Source organism: Macaca mulatta, chromosome 14 (genome assembly GCF_049350105.2).
Source record: "Macaca mulatta isolate MMU2019108-1 chromosome 14, T2T-MMU8v2.0, whole genome shotgun sequence".
In the NCBI taxonomy this organism is placed as follows: Eukaryota; Metazoa; Chordata; class Mammalia; order Primates; family Cercopithecidae; genus Macaca; species Macaca mulatta.
In genome coordinates, this window is record NC_133419.1 from 107,843,824 (window position 1) to 107,860,274 (window position 16,451).

The 16,451-nt window shown below is 38.1% G+C and overlaps 1 protein-coding gene across 1 annotated transcript in view; it reads right to left on the minus strand.

Moving 5' to 3' along the window:
• The window catches only part of GUCY1A2 (guanylate cyclase 1 soluble subunit alpha 2), a 327,329-nt gene that overhangs the window by 295,310 nt on the left and 15,568 nt on the right, over window positions 1-16,451 (minus strand). The window contains exon 2 of the mRNA XM_002799787.4: window positions 970-1,031. Coding sequence (XP_002799833.3) covers window positions 970-1,031 — 62 coding nt within the window. The remainder of the gene's footprint in view (window positions 1-969; window positions 1,032-16,451) is intronic.

Here is a 16,451-nt window from a genome sequence, read left to right on the forward strand (position 1 = left end):
AAATTATGTTCTTGATCCCTATGGCAATGACTATTAGCCATAAATGTTGAATGATCCTGAGAACTGTTCAAGAAGTACCAGTTTGAATACTGACTTCTCAAAAGTTCTTAAAATCTTACAAAGATAAATCACTGTGCCATGTAAAGAATACTAACAAGGTAAATTAAAAATATACATTGTCTCTAATGTCAATAAATTGAATCTAAAAGCTAGATTGCATGAGTAAGTAAATTTAGGCTTTCATATTTGCCAATTGCTTTCTGCCATAGCCAATGAGAGGTGTACCTCGTACTCATCTGGAGCTCTCTGTTTACAAAATGGTTTCATTGAAATTACCTCATTTAATCATTACATCTAATCCTTGATTTAGTTATTATTATCATCACATTTTACAAAAGAGATAAAGTTACTTAGTAAAAGATCTATGTGCTAGTGAGGCCTTGAAGTCCTGTCTTTTGACCTCAAGTCTTCTTACTTTACACCACACCACAACCACTTCAAGAAATAGGCGATAATAAAGAAAAATACGTAGCACATGACTGTAAGTAAACTAATTCCTCTCACTGAACTGTGTTAAGGCTGTAGTGATTTTTATCAAACTCTACTTAAGGATTCTAAAATCCCATTCAAAGCATCTGGGTGGGTACCAATAAACCTTACCACATTAGTGAGGCAAAATTATACGAGTCAACATCGGAATAAGACAGTAAGAACATGAGAATACCAAGGAAAAAAAAAAAAAAAGCAATACCAGAAAGTAATTTCATTTAAAAGAATTAAGCACAAATAAGCCAAAAGAAATCACTCCAAGGGACCCCCCCAATAAGCCTTCACCCCCAACACCGTGAGAACACAGCCACTGTAAAATAAGGTTGACCTGGGTAGCAGAAAATCACATACTCAACAGCTACATTTGAGTAATCACCTTTAATTTTCCCCCAATAATAACCAAAATCAATCTTTACTTACCCAATAACTTGATGTTCATAATACTGCAGTGTCCTCTTGAGAGTTTGCTGTATCGTCTGAGGCTACAGAATAATAATAATAATAAAAACATATTATCAGCAAATCAGTACCATTCCCATTGTGAGCATCGTAGGCAGATAGGTGAAGCTTCTGATTTACCTCTTGAGAGTTTTCCTTCTACAATATTAACCCATTTTGCATCATGCCTTGTATTTTCCTCACAGAAACTAATGAGGCCCTCAGCAATTACACAGAACTTCCCAATTTCAATTATGATAGTATTTCCTAGGAATGTTTTCTTCAAATCTTTTGTGCCAGCTATTAAGTTCAATAAAATACTCATTGGCTGCCTACAATAAACCCAGGCCTTGGGGGTAGTGGGGAGGGTGCCCTGCCGAAACATGAGTCACAGTTTTTCCTTTCCAGCATATGTAATCCGCATGAGGTAATGACCAACTTAAATGAAATGGCACGTCTACATATTTTCTTCTACATTTTAACAAGGTTTTCAAAGATGGCCTAGCAAGCAGTGATAAATTGAGTTAAAATAGTCAACTTTATAATAAGGGATATTTTTAAACTTAAATGATCTTTTTTCTCCCCTGTTCTTTAAGGAGACTAATAAAAAGGCAGAGTAGGATGGGAAGCCAGTGATCCAGGGCCCACAGCCATGACTGTCACAGCAGTCAGCCTGACTTCCTCCATGACCCAAAAGAATTCAAGCAAAGGTTCTTTCTGGAGCATACTGGATGGGCCACAAGTGTTTCAGGCAAAAAATGGGGTCTGCAACAAATATCTAAGCAGCTCATGACCACATTTCAAAATCTCTTCTCCACAATGCCTCAAGACAGAGGTTTTTAATCCCAGATCAAGAAATTAAGCAACAGAGACTGAACTTGGAGTTTCAGACTTAGAGAGTCATGAATGGGGCACCAAGATCCTAGAACCAAGATTTTATTAGGAAGTTATGATAAGAACCAAGTTCTCAGTAGCAAGAGAGAGAATGTTTTAAACAACAAAAACCTGTAGTCAATTAAGCAGAAAGAAAGCACTCAAGGCCTCATCAAAACATTGATCAATTACAGCCAAGGATGAATTCTAGGGGAACACGAATGTAACACAAACCCTTCAAGACGCGAGGCAGCATGGTAGCTTGGGAATATCATGGGCTGCTGCTAATTAACTACACAAGCCTTCTACCTCTAAAAAGGTAATCTGCAGAAAAGGTCTAGCATAGTGCTGGTACCTAAGAAGCAGTTAATAAACATCAATTTCCAATCGCTAATCCTTCAAAGTGGCTGTCTTAAACATATATTGTCTAAAGGAGACCCCAGGAGCCGGGCACTCTGGCTCACACCTGTAATCCCAGCACTTTGGGAGGCCGAGCACATGGATCACTTGAGGTCAGGAGTTCAAGACCATCCTGGCCAAATCGGTGAAACCCTGTCTCTATTAAAAATACTAAAAGTTAGTCCAGCGTGGTGGCACGTGCCTGTAGTCCCAGCTGCCTGGGAGGCTGAGGCATGAGAATTGCTTGAACCCAGCAGGCAGAGGTTGCAGGGAGCCAAGATCACCCCCCTGCAGTCCGTTCTGGGTGACTGAGTGAGACTCTGCCTCAAAAGAAAAGAGACCCAGAGGTCTATGTCAAATCTCACTTGCACCCACTCCATGTCCACCTCTTTATAAAAACATCCAAGGCAGATGTAACACTCTCCCTACCTAACACTCTTCGAATCTTTAACATCCTCCTTGGTAGGCAGTGGTTAAAGTTAGAGGAAAGTGAGCTTAAATTGAATCAAGGGCATCCACTGAGATCTACTCTACATTACCATGTAGGAGAACCCTTTCACCACACAAATCTGAGGCCTCAGATACCTACTGCACGTTAGCCAAGCCAATTCACAAATTAACTTCAGGAGGAATCAGCTTGCAAGCGTTCAAAGGAGAGGTACAGAGCAACTTCTTTCAGCAGCTGCTTTTCATTTACACCAGGCTTCAGACTGGCACAGATGTTTCTATTCATCCAAGCAGACTCAAAGCAGAGTAAATGATATGCACCTAGGAAAGAAAAATCATTCCTGAACCAAGAAACAGTGGAATGGTTGAGAAATCTGAGGAGAATGAATCAGACACAGGGATCCTAGCACACACAGAAAGCATGCTTTAACAACCCAATCCATGACCAATCTAAACGCAATCACTATCAGTCACTAGCTCAGTACCCCTTGGATCTGGGCCTCTGGCACTGGCTTGGCAGTTCCTAAGCTCACTTTCCCCTTGGCAACAAGTTCAAAAAGCAGTGAATATCCACAGAGGGATGATCCTTCCAATAACCTCTGGTCACAAAACATGGAACAGAAAGCAGGAACTAGAGTGCACAGGGCCACTTAAGACCAGAATGACCTCATTTGTACAAAAGGACATTTTTTTCTGTACCAGGAATTTCCCAGTCATTAAAAAGCACATATTTGTGAAAGGAGTTCAGCCTTTTAAAGAGCTAGCTTTTTTCTTGTGTGAAGCAATTACTTCCACTCCCAGCAGGAGTTAAATTTATAGTTTCCAAATACATTAAAAGGAAATGTTCTCTGAGCACATCCAACAAAGCTTCAGGTTGAGAAAGCATTTATGCACTTCCTATTTCTTGCCAAAGTGGGCAGGCACATTCTAATGCCCTAAACCACAAGCATAGAGGCTGACTGCACAGCATCTCCTAACTGTAGCAAGCCAACACTGACTTCAACACACTCCTGGCCCCTCCGAGTATCTTATCACCATGGATTCATTCCAGTTCTCAGAGTTTGTCTGATGGCCTCAACCCATGGCCTTATCAGTGAGAGACAAATTCACATAATCTCAGCCTCTCTGTTCTAAGTAAAAAGCATGAAGTGAAGACCCACAAATAGGCCAAAGCCTTCCATCAGATGACTTCTGCCTCTGGGGTGGTAGGGTCCAGCTCTCAACAAACTTATATTATGTAAGTGCCCATGTATGCCAGTGATGCAAGTCAATGTAGTTCAGTGGGAACAACAAGGGCTTTGAAGACATGCAAACCTTCTATCTTCTTCTTTAAGAATGCAGCTCCATAACTGTCTCCTACTTAAGAGAACCATCCAACAATTTACAGGCCAAGATCCCAGTCCTCTTATGTGCATCTGTCCTTTTCTGCAAGAAGGAGGTTGGAAAGGTGATTTAGCAAAGAGGCTCTAAAGTCAAACTGAATTCAAAAGCAAGTTGTGTGACTCACTAGCTAGATGACCTTGGGCAATTTACTTAAGCTCTTCTGAAATAAGATTCCTTATGTGTACCTTTTTTTTTTTTTTAGTTTAATGACCTTTTTAAATTTTTTTATTATTATTAGACTTTAAGTTCTGGGATACAAGTGCAGAATGTGCAGGTTTGTTATATATGTGTACCTTATTTTTGTGGGAATACACTGAAATAATAGAGCAACATCTCTGACACACAGTAGGTGTGTAATAAATGAGAGATATGGCTATGCTAAGCTGAAAAACATGGTTCCTACCCTCAAGAGTCTCATAATCTAGCGGAGGAGCACAGACTTCAATTAGAAAACTCATCCCACAGGTGTAATGTTTCAAGATCATCACCTAAAAAAAATCAATTAAGCTACTGATACTTCTCATTATGAGAAGCTGACACCAATTCCAGTGAACAGAGGAAAATTCAGAAAAATGGCGGCCGGATTAATAAATATTTCCAATGAAACATTAAGATCAGTTGAGAGAGATAGTGATGCAAGCGGAATTCTCAAAATTAAGGCTGAGGATAGTACTAAAGCCAGGCCTGCCAGTGAGTAGGAAGGATGCCGAAACACCATAGCTAAGGTCAAGACCTCAGGCATTTACTTTACAGCTGCTAAGAAACAACCCATGAACTTTCTTCCTTGTACACAAAGAATGTGCAACAGGATTGCTGAGTGGCCTAATAATTTTATAGCCCTATGCTGGAGGATCAAAGAGACAAGGGTGGGAAAGGAGAAAATCCACTGTTCCTACTATCATAAAAAGAAACTCAAGAGGTCTAATTTTTCTCTCCTTCCCCCAAACTAAGATATAGTGGCCTCCTAGTGTCCCAACTCAACACAAAGTAGCAATGGAGAGGAAGCCAGCTGGAAAGAGGAAGCAGCCATCAGTGTCCTGTACACATATTTTCTGGGGTTCAAACAGAGGGTACCAACAGAGGGTACCCAAAAGCCTCCATCATACGGCAGCAAAAAGCCATCTTCATCTCTAGTCTCATTAACAGCTTCACTATACTTGACCAACAGCGACTGACCCCCACAGACTAAATGTTATGCTCATGAAAGGTCATGAGATCCGAACAGCCAACCACGAAATAGTCCCAACAGAGCCAGAGAAATGATCCCTGAAGAGTGGGAGGAAGCAGTCCCCAGCAGCTGGCCCTGCAGGCTCAGACAGTCCCGCTGAGGCTCCCACACAGTCCCTGCTCTGGATATCCGCGCCAGATGGTGCGGGGATCAGGCAGGAGGCAGAGAGTAAAGATGTGTGTGTATGTGTGTGTGTGTGTGTGTGTGTATCGTGAAAGAATCAGGCAGGAGGCAGAGAGTAAAGATATGTGTGTGTGTGTGTGTGTGTGTGTGTGTGTAGCGTGAAACACAGTTGTCATCGCAGAAAATACATGTACGTCTCAATTTTACAGAGATGAAGAAACTGCAGCTCAGGGAGGTGAAGTAAGTGTCACAAGATTACACACCCAGTAAGTAAATAAGTCACTCCAAATCAGAACTGACTTCAATGTGTGTCCTCTTGAACTAGATGCCTTTGAGGCTCCCTCTTACCTTTCACATTCTGCAAGTCTATATTCTTATTTGATACACACAGCACTTCATCATGCCAAAAAAAACCACACACATAATTTAAAAACAATCAAACTTCTCATTTCTGCTTAGTGACATACACTCACAAGATACAAACTTAATAGAAACAATAGGTCTGCCTTTAAAGAAACCTCCATAAAGAGCCATATTATTTTGTTTTATTTTTTTGAGATGGACTCTTGCTCTGTCGCCCAAGCTGGAGTGCAATGGTGCAATCTCAGCTCACTGCAACCTCCGCCTCCCAGGATCAAGCAGTTCTAATGCCTCAGTCTACTGACGAGCTGGGATTACAGGTGCATGCCACCAAGTCCGGAATTTCTTTTTTTTTTTTTTTTTTTTTTGTATTTTTAGTAGAGATGGGGGTTTCACCATGTTGCCCAGGTCTCAAACTCCTGACCTTAAGTGATCCACCCACCTCAGCCTCCCAAAGCACTGGGATTACAGGCGTGAACCACTTTGCCTGGCCATTATTTTGTTTATTTAAATATGACAAAATTATCTATCAAGGTCAGAAACTAAATGATATAGGTATATATTTAATCACTACTGCTCTAGGCCAATGCTTTTAAATTCTGCCTCACATTAAAATCACTTGGGGATCTTTATAAAAAATACCAAGGTCTGAGTACCACCCCCAGATTTTTCAGTTGAACTGGCCCGGGGGGCCCAGTTGCTTCCAATGTGTAGTTAGGGTTGAAACCTTTCATTTAATGTATAAACATGATGAACAAGACAAAAACACTGTGAACTTTATCTGAATAAGTCGGTGTTAAATGAGAATAGTCTCTTAATTCAAATAGCAAGAGAAGTAAGCTTCTGAGATGGATACTCATAACTGCTTAATTCAAACATAATCCCTTTCATTAACTGTCACTAATGGCTTATAATCAAATATGAATTTGTTAGATAAGCAAAGAGCTATGCTGCTTGAAGCATAAATATGAGATGTTTTTCTTTAATTTCACAGTAACCCACTCCCATGCAAATAATTCAGCATTTAGTTTTGTGCTAACATGCACATAAAAACACAACAGCTAGAATGATTACAGTGTTTTATGCCAGGCACTGCTTTAAGCCCACTATGTATATGAACTTCTTTGATTTTCACATCACCACATGAGGTAGGCGTCATTATTTTTAACATTTTATGAATGAGAATACTGAGACACAAACTTTAAGTTGCCCTGTGTCACACAGATAAAAAGAGACAAAGCCAGGATTGAAACCCAGGTAATATGGCTCCCAAATCTAAGCATGTAACCTTCAACCTTTACTGCATACAATATTTAATGTTTTTTATCTGGTTGAGCACTTTACAGTTCATATTTTTAATACATATTATCCTAATTGATCCTTGCACCAATCAAGTGAAATAATCAGACTGGTGTTATTATCACTAAAAAAGAACTGAATTTAGAGAGATTAGATAATCTGTTCACCATCACATGACTAAAAAGTAAAGACACCCTCTTGTACAAAAAGAATATATATACACATATATGTATACATATATATATACACCTCTATGTGTGTGTGTGTGTGTATATATATATTTTAGACCAAGTCTTTTTTTTAGACCAGCCTGTCACTCAGGCTGGTATGCAGTAGCGAGATGTAGGCTCACTACAATCTCCACCTCCTGGGTTCAAGCAATTCTCCTGCCTCAGTCTCCCAAGTAGCTGGGACTACAGGCGCCTGCCTCCACGCCCGGCTAATTTTTTTGTATTTTTAGTACAGATGGGGTTTCACCGTGTTGGCCAGGATGGTCTCGACCTCTTGACCTCGTGATCTGCCCACCTCGGCCTCTCAAAGTGCTGGGATTACAGGTGTGAGCCACCGTGCCCGGCCAGAACATGTCTTCTCTTAGCAAACGGTCTTCAATAAGAAAGTAGCTTTTTAATGTTTTATAAAATTACAAAATCACGTGTATTCAAAGTAATCGATTTTTTTCTTGAGAACACACAATATTCTTTAAACCAAAGCTGTATCAACAAGAAAAGCCATAAGCAAAATCAGGAATTAATTTTTTTTTTAAGTAATTCCACTTCCCCTTTCTCAGCTTTCTGTCATCCTCTAGCTCACCTTTCCCCACCCTCTGGGCACCCAGCGTCTTTGTGTTCCTTTCTTCTAGGCCAGATCCTCACCACCATAATCTAAACTCTCAAAGTAAGTATCCAAAAGCTGTTCTTCGCATATTCTCTTTCTTTCCCTCATCAAAATTTCAAATCCCCTTACTACCTTGTTCTAAGATGATGCTCAAGAGGAATCCTCACTCCATTCCCTCAAAACCTCAAGTCTGAATCCTTGCTAAGGTAGGTGATAGTGTGAATGAGCTTCTCTACAATATAGAGGATGGTCTAAATCTTTAAGAGTTTAATTTTAGTAAACAGGCTTATCAGGGAAAGATAAATTGTAGGGATAAGGAACCCTTCTCGTCATCCTCCAGGTCACAAAGTGGAGAACACCACCTTGTCCACAACATGAGAACACACTGTTTCTTAGGATAACCTATGTCAAATTCCACAACTTAATCAGAATTATAATCTTACATACCCTTTCTTTGTAGGTAGGCCTGTAGACACCAATGGATCAAATTATATGACTGACTTTATTACTAAAACTAATCCAAATAATGTCATTTCAAACAACCAGTTTAATTCTGAAGGAGAGGTAATTGCGTAGTCATCAATCTTGCTAAACATCCAGACATAATGTTTCTTTCCCAGCCTCTGACTAAACTTACTACATATAAACCAAAAAATAAAAAATAAAAAAAGACTGCAAATTAAATATAGAACTTTGAGTCAGGACCTCTATATTACAAATCCAGCTGTGCTACTGACCTTTTAAAAAATAAAATAAAATTAGCCAAAATCTCTTCACCTGAAAGTCCTGGGGGAAAAAAAATGCCTCAATTTTCCTATCTGAAAAACACATGTAAGAAGTATGTAGTTCTCAGGGTCATCTTCAAGTACAGCACTGTAAGTTTAAGCACTCATAAATACAGAGTTGGAACATACTGGTGATTAAACAACCTTCTCTGGGTAATCATAACTATACTTTTTAGAAGGACAGCAGCTTTTTAGGAAGGTAGGAATACCATTTCAAGTGACCTACACCACTAATTTGCTAAGCAAAACTAGAAGTTCAGACGATTAGTTACAAGATGCGAAAATGCTAGGTGTGCTAAAGGAAAAAATAAAAAGCTACAGATGCACTAAAATTAGGGTTTTTCTATCCATACTGGCTTAACATCTGTGCAATGTTTTCCAGTCTTCATTTTATTCTCCTTGTGAACACAGGTATATACTTGCATGACCTCATTAGAGCTTGGGGTGAAGGCTGATATGATGCTAATTGGCCCATTTAGGGATTCAAACTAACAACCTTTGCCTTATTAGAAGTATGCTCTAATAGCAAACCACAGTGGTTATCATTACTATTACTGGTTATAATTGATTATACTTAACATATAATCAATATGGTAATTAAGTCTTCCCATACAAAACGGATGTTTGCTTTCCCAGTATTTTCCCCTTTGTTACTTCACTTTAATGCCTTTCCAAAAATAGCCATTGAATTTCAATTTGATACAAAACCTAATACCATCAATACTAATTTAAGCTGAAAACATACACTCCCTGAAGTATGAGTTATTTAGTCTTTCTTCTGCCTTCAGGCAAGAACACACTTAAGTCATCCAAGGATGTCTGATGTTTTCAAAGAACTCCAGAGAGTAACACCACCACCTTCGGTTTGCATAACACATTATGGTTTTTACAAATCACTTTTTTTCCACCCTATTAGATACTCACAACAATCTCACGAGTCTCAGATTTAATTATCCACATTTCACAGATGAAAAAACTGAGGATCAGAGAGGTTCAAGTGCTTTGCCTCAGCTACAGAACTGGAAAGCAGCACCATCAAGACCAGGTCGTGGGTCTCCTGTGCTCTTTCTAGCACAAGCAGCTTCCTCCACGGGTAATTTACTTCACTTTGGTGACCATTAGGAAATACTTCCCATGTATCTAACTGAAATTCCTTATTTCCTTTTGTCTTTAATGGAATGAAAATGAGATTGTTGTTTTCCCAAAATTGTAAACAGTGTCACTATTAAATAGTTCCAGTATGCTCATTAACTTCTTAATAGTGAGATTTTAGGAGATATTAGTACATGCTTAACTGGTCACCATCATGGCCAATTTGGCTCAGTCTGAATGAAAATACTGATGATAAGACAAGATGACACTGCTTCTAGACATTTTCTCAGGAAAATGGATCATGGTATAGCAAAAACCTTTTGGTACACATGGCTTCCATCTTAAAGCCCTAAACCAAATTAAACTACACAACTGGCATAGGGCTGATTCAGTCTTCAAAGAGTAGAACGGGGAAGCTTTCCGGATTAAACACTGTAACAGCAACTGGCAATGTGCTGAGTGCAACACCGGACCCTACGTGTCACATGCATCAAGTCATTTGACCTTCAAAATAATCCTACAAGAGAGTTAGAAGTATTACCCCCGTTTTATGAATGTGAAAAACTGAAATCCAGAGAAGTTTTAAAAACTTGCCCAAAGTCACTTAGGCAGTAAGTGTCTGAGTCAGAATCCAATCTAGGTCTGACTCCCTCCAAAACCTCCAACCCTTTAACCTGCCCTTCTAAGCCGATATGTATTGTTCTATCTTCACCAACGGCAGAAAAGATTATAGTTGAAAGGGATAAACTCCTGGCTAGCCTGTGTGATTTGGGATACAGGATTTATTTTTCTGAACCTCAATTTAATTTTTATAAAATGGGAAAATTTCTGAATAACCATTTCTCAGGGCTGTTGAAAGATCAAAATGAAATAAAACTATAAAGTATTACACAAATATGTGTTATGTGATGATTAAACTCGACGTATAAATCTCGATTATGAAGTAGTCAAAAAAATTGCTAAATTGAACTAAACTGACCATGTCTAACATCTAGGACTGTTGCCAGCCATGTCTCACAGCCCAAAGATGCCAATTAGTAAATGCTACAAAGCTAATTAGTGACGTTTCAGCTCATAGGTACCCTACTGGTTAGCAATGGATCTCATTGAGGAAATCATTTCTAGTCTTTTAGACATCTTTGTGGCTTCAATTTGAGTATATCCAAAGAATTCTCTATTGTGTCCAGTACTTGGGAGTTTCACTGAGGTATTTCCCAAGAAGAGTCTGAGAATTAAGGGAAGTAATATTTCTGCCTGACAGTTAAATTATAAAATTAACACATAAAGAGATATGTTGTCAACCTTAAATGCACTAACTCGAACAGTAATTTGTAAACCAGTGGCAGAGAATTTGCTCCAGTCACATGCCTGGGTTTCGCTCCAGGCAAAGCAGGCCATTGAGCAATAGAAGCAACATATCTGAAGGTGACCAACAAAGGCAGGATATGGAGGAAGTGGTAAAATTAGAGATGGCAACCCATAGGAAAAAGAAGGGGAGGGAAAGTGTTTATGAAACATTATATCTAATACTATTTAGGAGCATATGCACCCCCTGTCACATTGAGAAAGATTATTCCTAAAGTAAGAAAAATTCTTCAACCATCTTAACTAAAAATGAGTTTTATCAATGGCCTTGAACACCAGCTCTCACTGGCAAGGCCTTCCCTACAGCTGGAAAGCTCCATAAACTGGATTAAAGAACTTGGCATGAAATTAATTTTGCTTTGATTCTAAATGGATTAAAGCAAACTTCTAATTATGACTTGGTTCCTCACATAGTCTGATCAGGTAAGAAATGTGCTGAGCATTAAGATTTTGAGTAATAAGACACATTTCACAGTTACTGCTCCTTGTAAATAAGTAAATCATCATTCATATGCCAACCGAAGTGCCAGGGGCATTTTGTTTAGCCAGTCAGTGGCTAAGAGTCTGATTATTTCAGGACACTGACAAGAACACGCCCTTGGACTTTAAAAGTCTCAGATGTTGAAACATGTAGAAATCATCAAAATACTACGCAGGGTGGGTCCTGCCTAGCTCCATTGCTTCCACCTCTCTTGAAAGAAAAAAACTCAGTAAGGGTCTGAATATAATTGGATCTAGTGTTGACTATAATCTGATGATCCAAACGGATATAAAACGTGCTTACTAGGCAGATGTTTGGCAGATAATGACTGCCACATCATCAGTGTCTATGATGCACTAGATTCCTAAGTTAGAGATACAGAATAATCACACTTTTTCTGGAAAAAAAAAAAAACCATGCAGGCAGAAAATTAATACTGCATAACATAAAAAGTCTTTTTTTAGTTTAACTCTAAACTATCTGAGCACATTTTTTAAACTAGGTATCACTCTATTATATAACTATTATATTGCTTCCTCATTCCTTCTAATAAATTATTTAATTATACCAAGATACATGGATGTATGGGTATGCATAGTTTATAGACAATATATGTAAGGAAATATATACCCTCATGCATGTAATTATTTATCTGATAATCAAGACTTCTTTCATATTCGGAAATCAAACGTCAAGTAATGTCATTCTTCTTCCCGCGCTCTGCAGCATAAACTAAGCTGTTGTCAGTATCAGTGGCTTTTGTCACTTTGCTCACAGTGGCCTCACCCACGGAGGCCCGGAGCATACAAACATGACAGTGGACAGGCAAACTAGGTCAGCCTAGAGGCAGAGTCCTGAGGAAGAAAGAGCCCTTTATCATTTCTAACACACGCCTATGTTGTGTAAACTCATCGCATAGTCTGGAACTAAACAACTGGTAAGAGGTATAAGGCCCATGAAAATCACTACCACCACTCCTTAACAAGTCAACAAAGTAGGAGCCATAGGGGAGGCAAGACAGGGAACCCACCCTGAACAAGACTGTATATTAAGGGTAGAACTCTTTGTGGCTATGCTGAGAAATAATAGCATGGTAGAAACAGCTTAGGGTTTGAAATAGGAGAACCGGGCAGTAAAATGTCAGTGGTTACCAACTTTGGGCCCTGGTTTCCTCACCCTTACATTGGGCCTATCAAGAATCCATGTCCTGCCTACCTCATGTACTTCCTGGGTGAATCAAAGTGGGATAATGTATGTGAAAAACATGTTTTGGAAATGCTGAAGAGATGTCACTTATAGCTACTGTCTTTTCTGTATGTAAAGTATGGATCAGCACATCAATCTCTCATAGTCCTGAGGTGGGGAAAACTGAAAAGAAAAAAAAAAGTGATGTCACTAATGCCTTGTATTTTTAGGTGTTTAAAAAAAAAAAAAACAGTATAGTTAGGGAAAGCCCTGGCTTTTCAAAATTCTCTTCAAATCTGCTTACTCTAAAAACTAATCAAAATAAGCTGTTGATCACAAAATGGGCATCATGATGTGAACTGCTGTGGGGGCCATTTTCGAAGACCTCCAGCAAAAGACATCAAAACTTGCTCACTTGAGAACCAAACTGTAAACTATGTAGTATTTCTGGCCATCTGTTTGTCTCATTACCTAATGGAAAATCAGTAACTCGGAAAAGGAGAGGGAGAGGGTGAAAGGATGTGAATAAGAAAGGGATATTGGGAACAGCTGCTTACAGAGGCGAGGAAATGTTTCTGACATGGCATCATGTTTTTTCAAACTCTTCCTAGATACTACATCAGTTTAAATATCTTGTTCTACCATTCAGCTTTACAAATATTTGTCAAATGGTGTCCTGCACAAGTTATATAAGTAAGCACGTGCACATATTCACACCAGAATTTTAAGGTTATGATGCTTGAAAACAAGGTACTGATTAGATATCACTTACTATTTTCCAGCTTCTAAAAACATTTTAACTTCCCTGCATGCATAAAAACTCTTAACTGGAATTTCCAAGGCAAATCCAGTACGGGGCATGCATTATTACCACAATACATATTAATCCATAAATTATCCATATACATAGCAAAATCTCTGCAATCTCAAGCATTATAAAACATAAGGACAGCATCAGCCCCATTTGGTCCTGAACCTCACTTAAAATGAGCCCTAAAGTAGCAGTAATAGTTCTTTAAAAAAAAAATAACAGTTTATGATCCAAAATTTAAAAGTATAATGCCACATCACAAAAAATGCTATATATTATTGTTTTTACTTCCCAATGTATCCATGCTATCACTATAGACCAAGAACATTAAATAATCTACTGTCACAAAGGAGATCTCCAGATGGCTGACTGAGAGATCCCAGAAGCATCACTGCTATATAGTCATCACTGCATGGCAGAGTCTTGTGGGGCCAGACACTGGATTTGATTTTAGGAGCACCAGGAGAGCTATCTCCATCCCAAGCACAACCCCAGTGTTCCTCCGAAAAGGTTTCTTTCCACTCCCACGCAGGTCCTTAAAATCAAGGGAGGTTCTTTTGAATTAATAATTTTACATAAAGGTATTTAAAATGTACATAGTACATTTTATCTGGTGGGAGAGTCTTACAGCAGATTTTTGTGGCATGAGGTTCTGATATAGGAATAGAGAAAGAGAGAAAATACGAACTACTAAATGTCCCCACTTAACATTTTCTTAACCTTAATCCATGATATATCAGAGGTTGAACTAGTATAAAATACCAAGGCAGAAACTGATATACTTTAATATGCCCATGATTCATTTCTATTAGTCACTCTGGAAGAGCAAAACCATAATAAACTTTGTTATTTTAGCTTTTTAAGATGTTTTCTTGATGTTATGCAACATCTTTACATGGCTTATAAGATTTGTGGGTTTATAATCACATAAAGTAGCTGAATACCTTATCTAACGGCCAAAATGTGTTGGTCTGATCTTATTTGTAGATCCTTATTAGCAGATTCATATTTTACAGTTATATAATTGGTAATATTTTGTTGACTCGTATTTGAAAGTGACCTACTAGTATATATTGTTTGAAAAAGTAGGTTTCCTGGGGTAACTTGTAGCACAATAGTTTTTCCGATTACATGTCCAACGGAATTGTTAATTTCTATCACTATAGTTGCCATTAGTGCCATTAAGGTGATATACTCCATCTGTATAATCAATGCAATTGGATATTTGTGTTGACTAGGTGTTTGAGACCTAGATTATCTGGATTTTTGTAAATAGTCAAGAAAGCTAGACTGATGGTAGAAAATTACATTTAGAACTTAATTTAATTTTATTCCTTCCATTTTTCCCTCACCCACAACCCAAGAATGCAGCTGAATAAGGAGATAAAGTGCCTAAGTGCTTAGAGAATCAGCAGGCAGCAGCCCTCCTCCACCACAATTCATATAGTTAGCCACCTGCAATAAGCTGCAGGAGAATCCCATCCATTCTCCTTCAGCAAGAAAGTTAGGTTTATACGTTGCAAGTATACTTCTGGAGAAAAAATTTAATTCAGAACAAAGGGGAAGATTGGTTTTTTTTGAAATGTGTTTTTAATGGCGGTAAGTTAACACAGAGAAAAAGAGAGAAAGACTTTATAGCTTGCAAACACTGTCAGGTCCACAAAGCATTTACTGATCTTTATATCAGGTGGAAACAATACATCTCTCTTCTCCAGCTTCCACACTAGAAACTCCCTCATAGCTGTCTGAAGCTTCAAATGGAATGACAATAGTCTGTAGCTAAGATTTACTCTTTCCCTCCGTCTCTGTTCCATAACAACACAATCATCTCATCATTATCACTCCCTACAATAATGCCTTTGGAGGCACATTCTTTTGTTAAGGAAGTAAAAGATATTTTCATTAGATGTGGAAAATGTTAAAAAGATACAATAAGGGTAATCATGCCTACTCCAGATTTCTATTACACGGTACTTTTAAATTCAGAATCCAATGACAGGGTCATCTCTCTTCCTCTCTTCTGCCCTAGGAAATCAATAGTAGATTGGTAGATAAATACATAGATACAAATAGATAAATAAAGATCTTTCAAATATCCTATTAAAATAAATTTAGGTTTATATGTGTAAATACTATGATAAAAACACAATTTGTAAGAATCTCTGCATCCCTTCCTTTTCAGAAAATTACAAACTCCTTAAGCCAAAAAGCAAATAATTGGTAAGACAACATTTAAAATCAAGACATGATTCATACACAAATTAAACCAATCACACAAGGGAAAAAATGAAATTGGAAGAAAGCAAACAGATTCAGAATGACCATGCACTGACTGAATTTGGTCAATAGTCATTATAAGATACGTATTTCCTTTTGTTAAGGTCTACATAAACGTACTGATTTAAGGTAATAAGCTTCTTACTAGTACAATGACAGGTTTTTCTTAAATTTGCTGAAGGGGTTATATGAATTTTTCTTCCACAAGTTCTTGATTTCTCTTGGGAAGACTTTATACAAGAAAGAAGTTGGAAGAAATATAAAATCTTTCTGAAATTTCATTCCTGAAATGTTTGAAACAGAATCACAAGAAAATAGGTGGCAGAGCAGTGGGTGGGGATATAGAATTGTAAGTATTTTCCCGAAATAACTGAAATATCTCAAGTCCCTGGCACAGAAACAACAAATATCTGCTTAATAAAATACTATTGAATTTCTTTAAAATATAGTTAGATCATGTAGACAGAACTTATTTTTTCCTCCTAGTATATAGTGTAAGTTGACTGGTGTAGAAGATCAAGC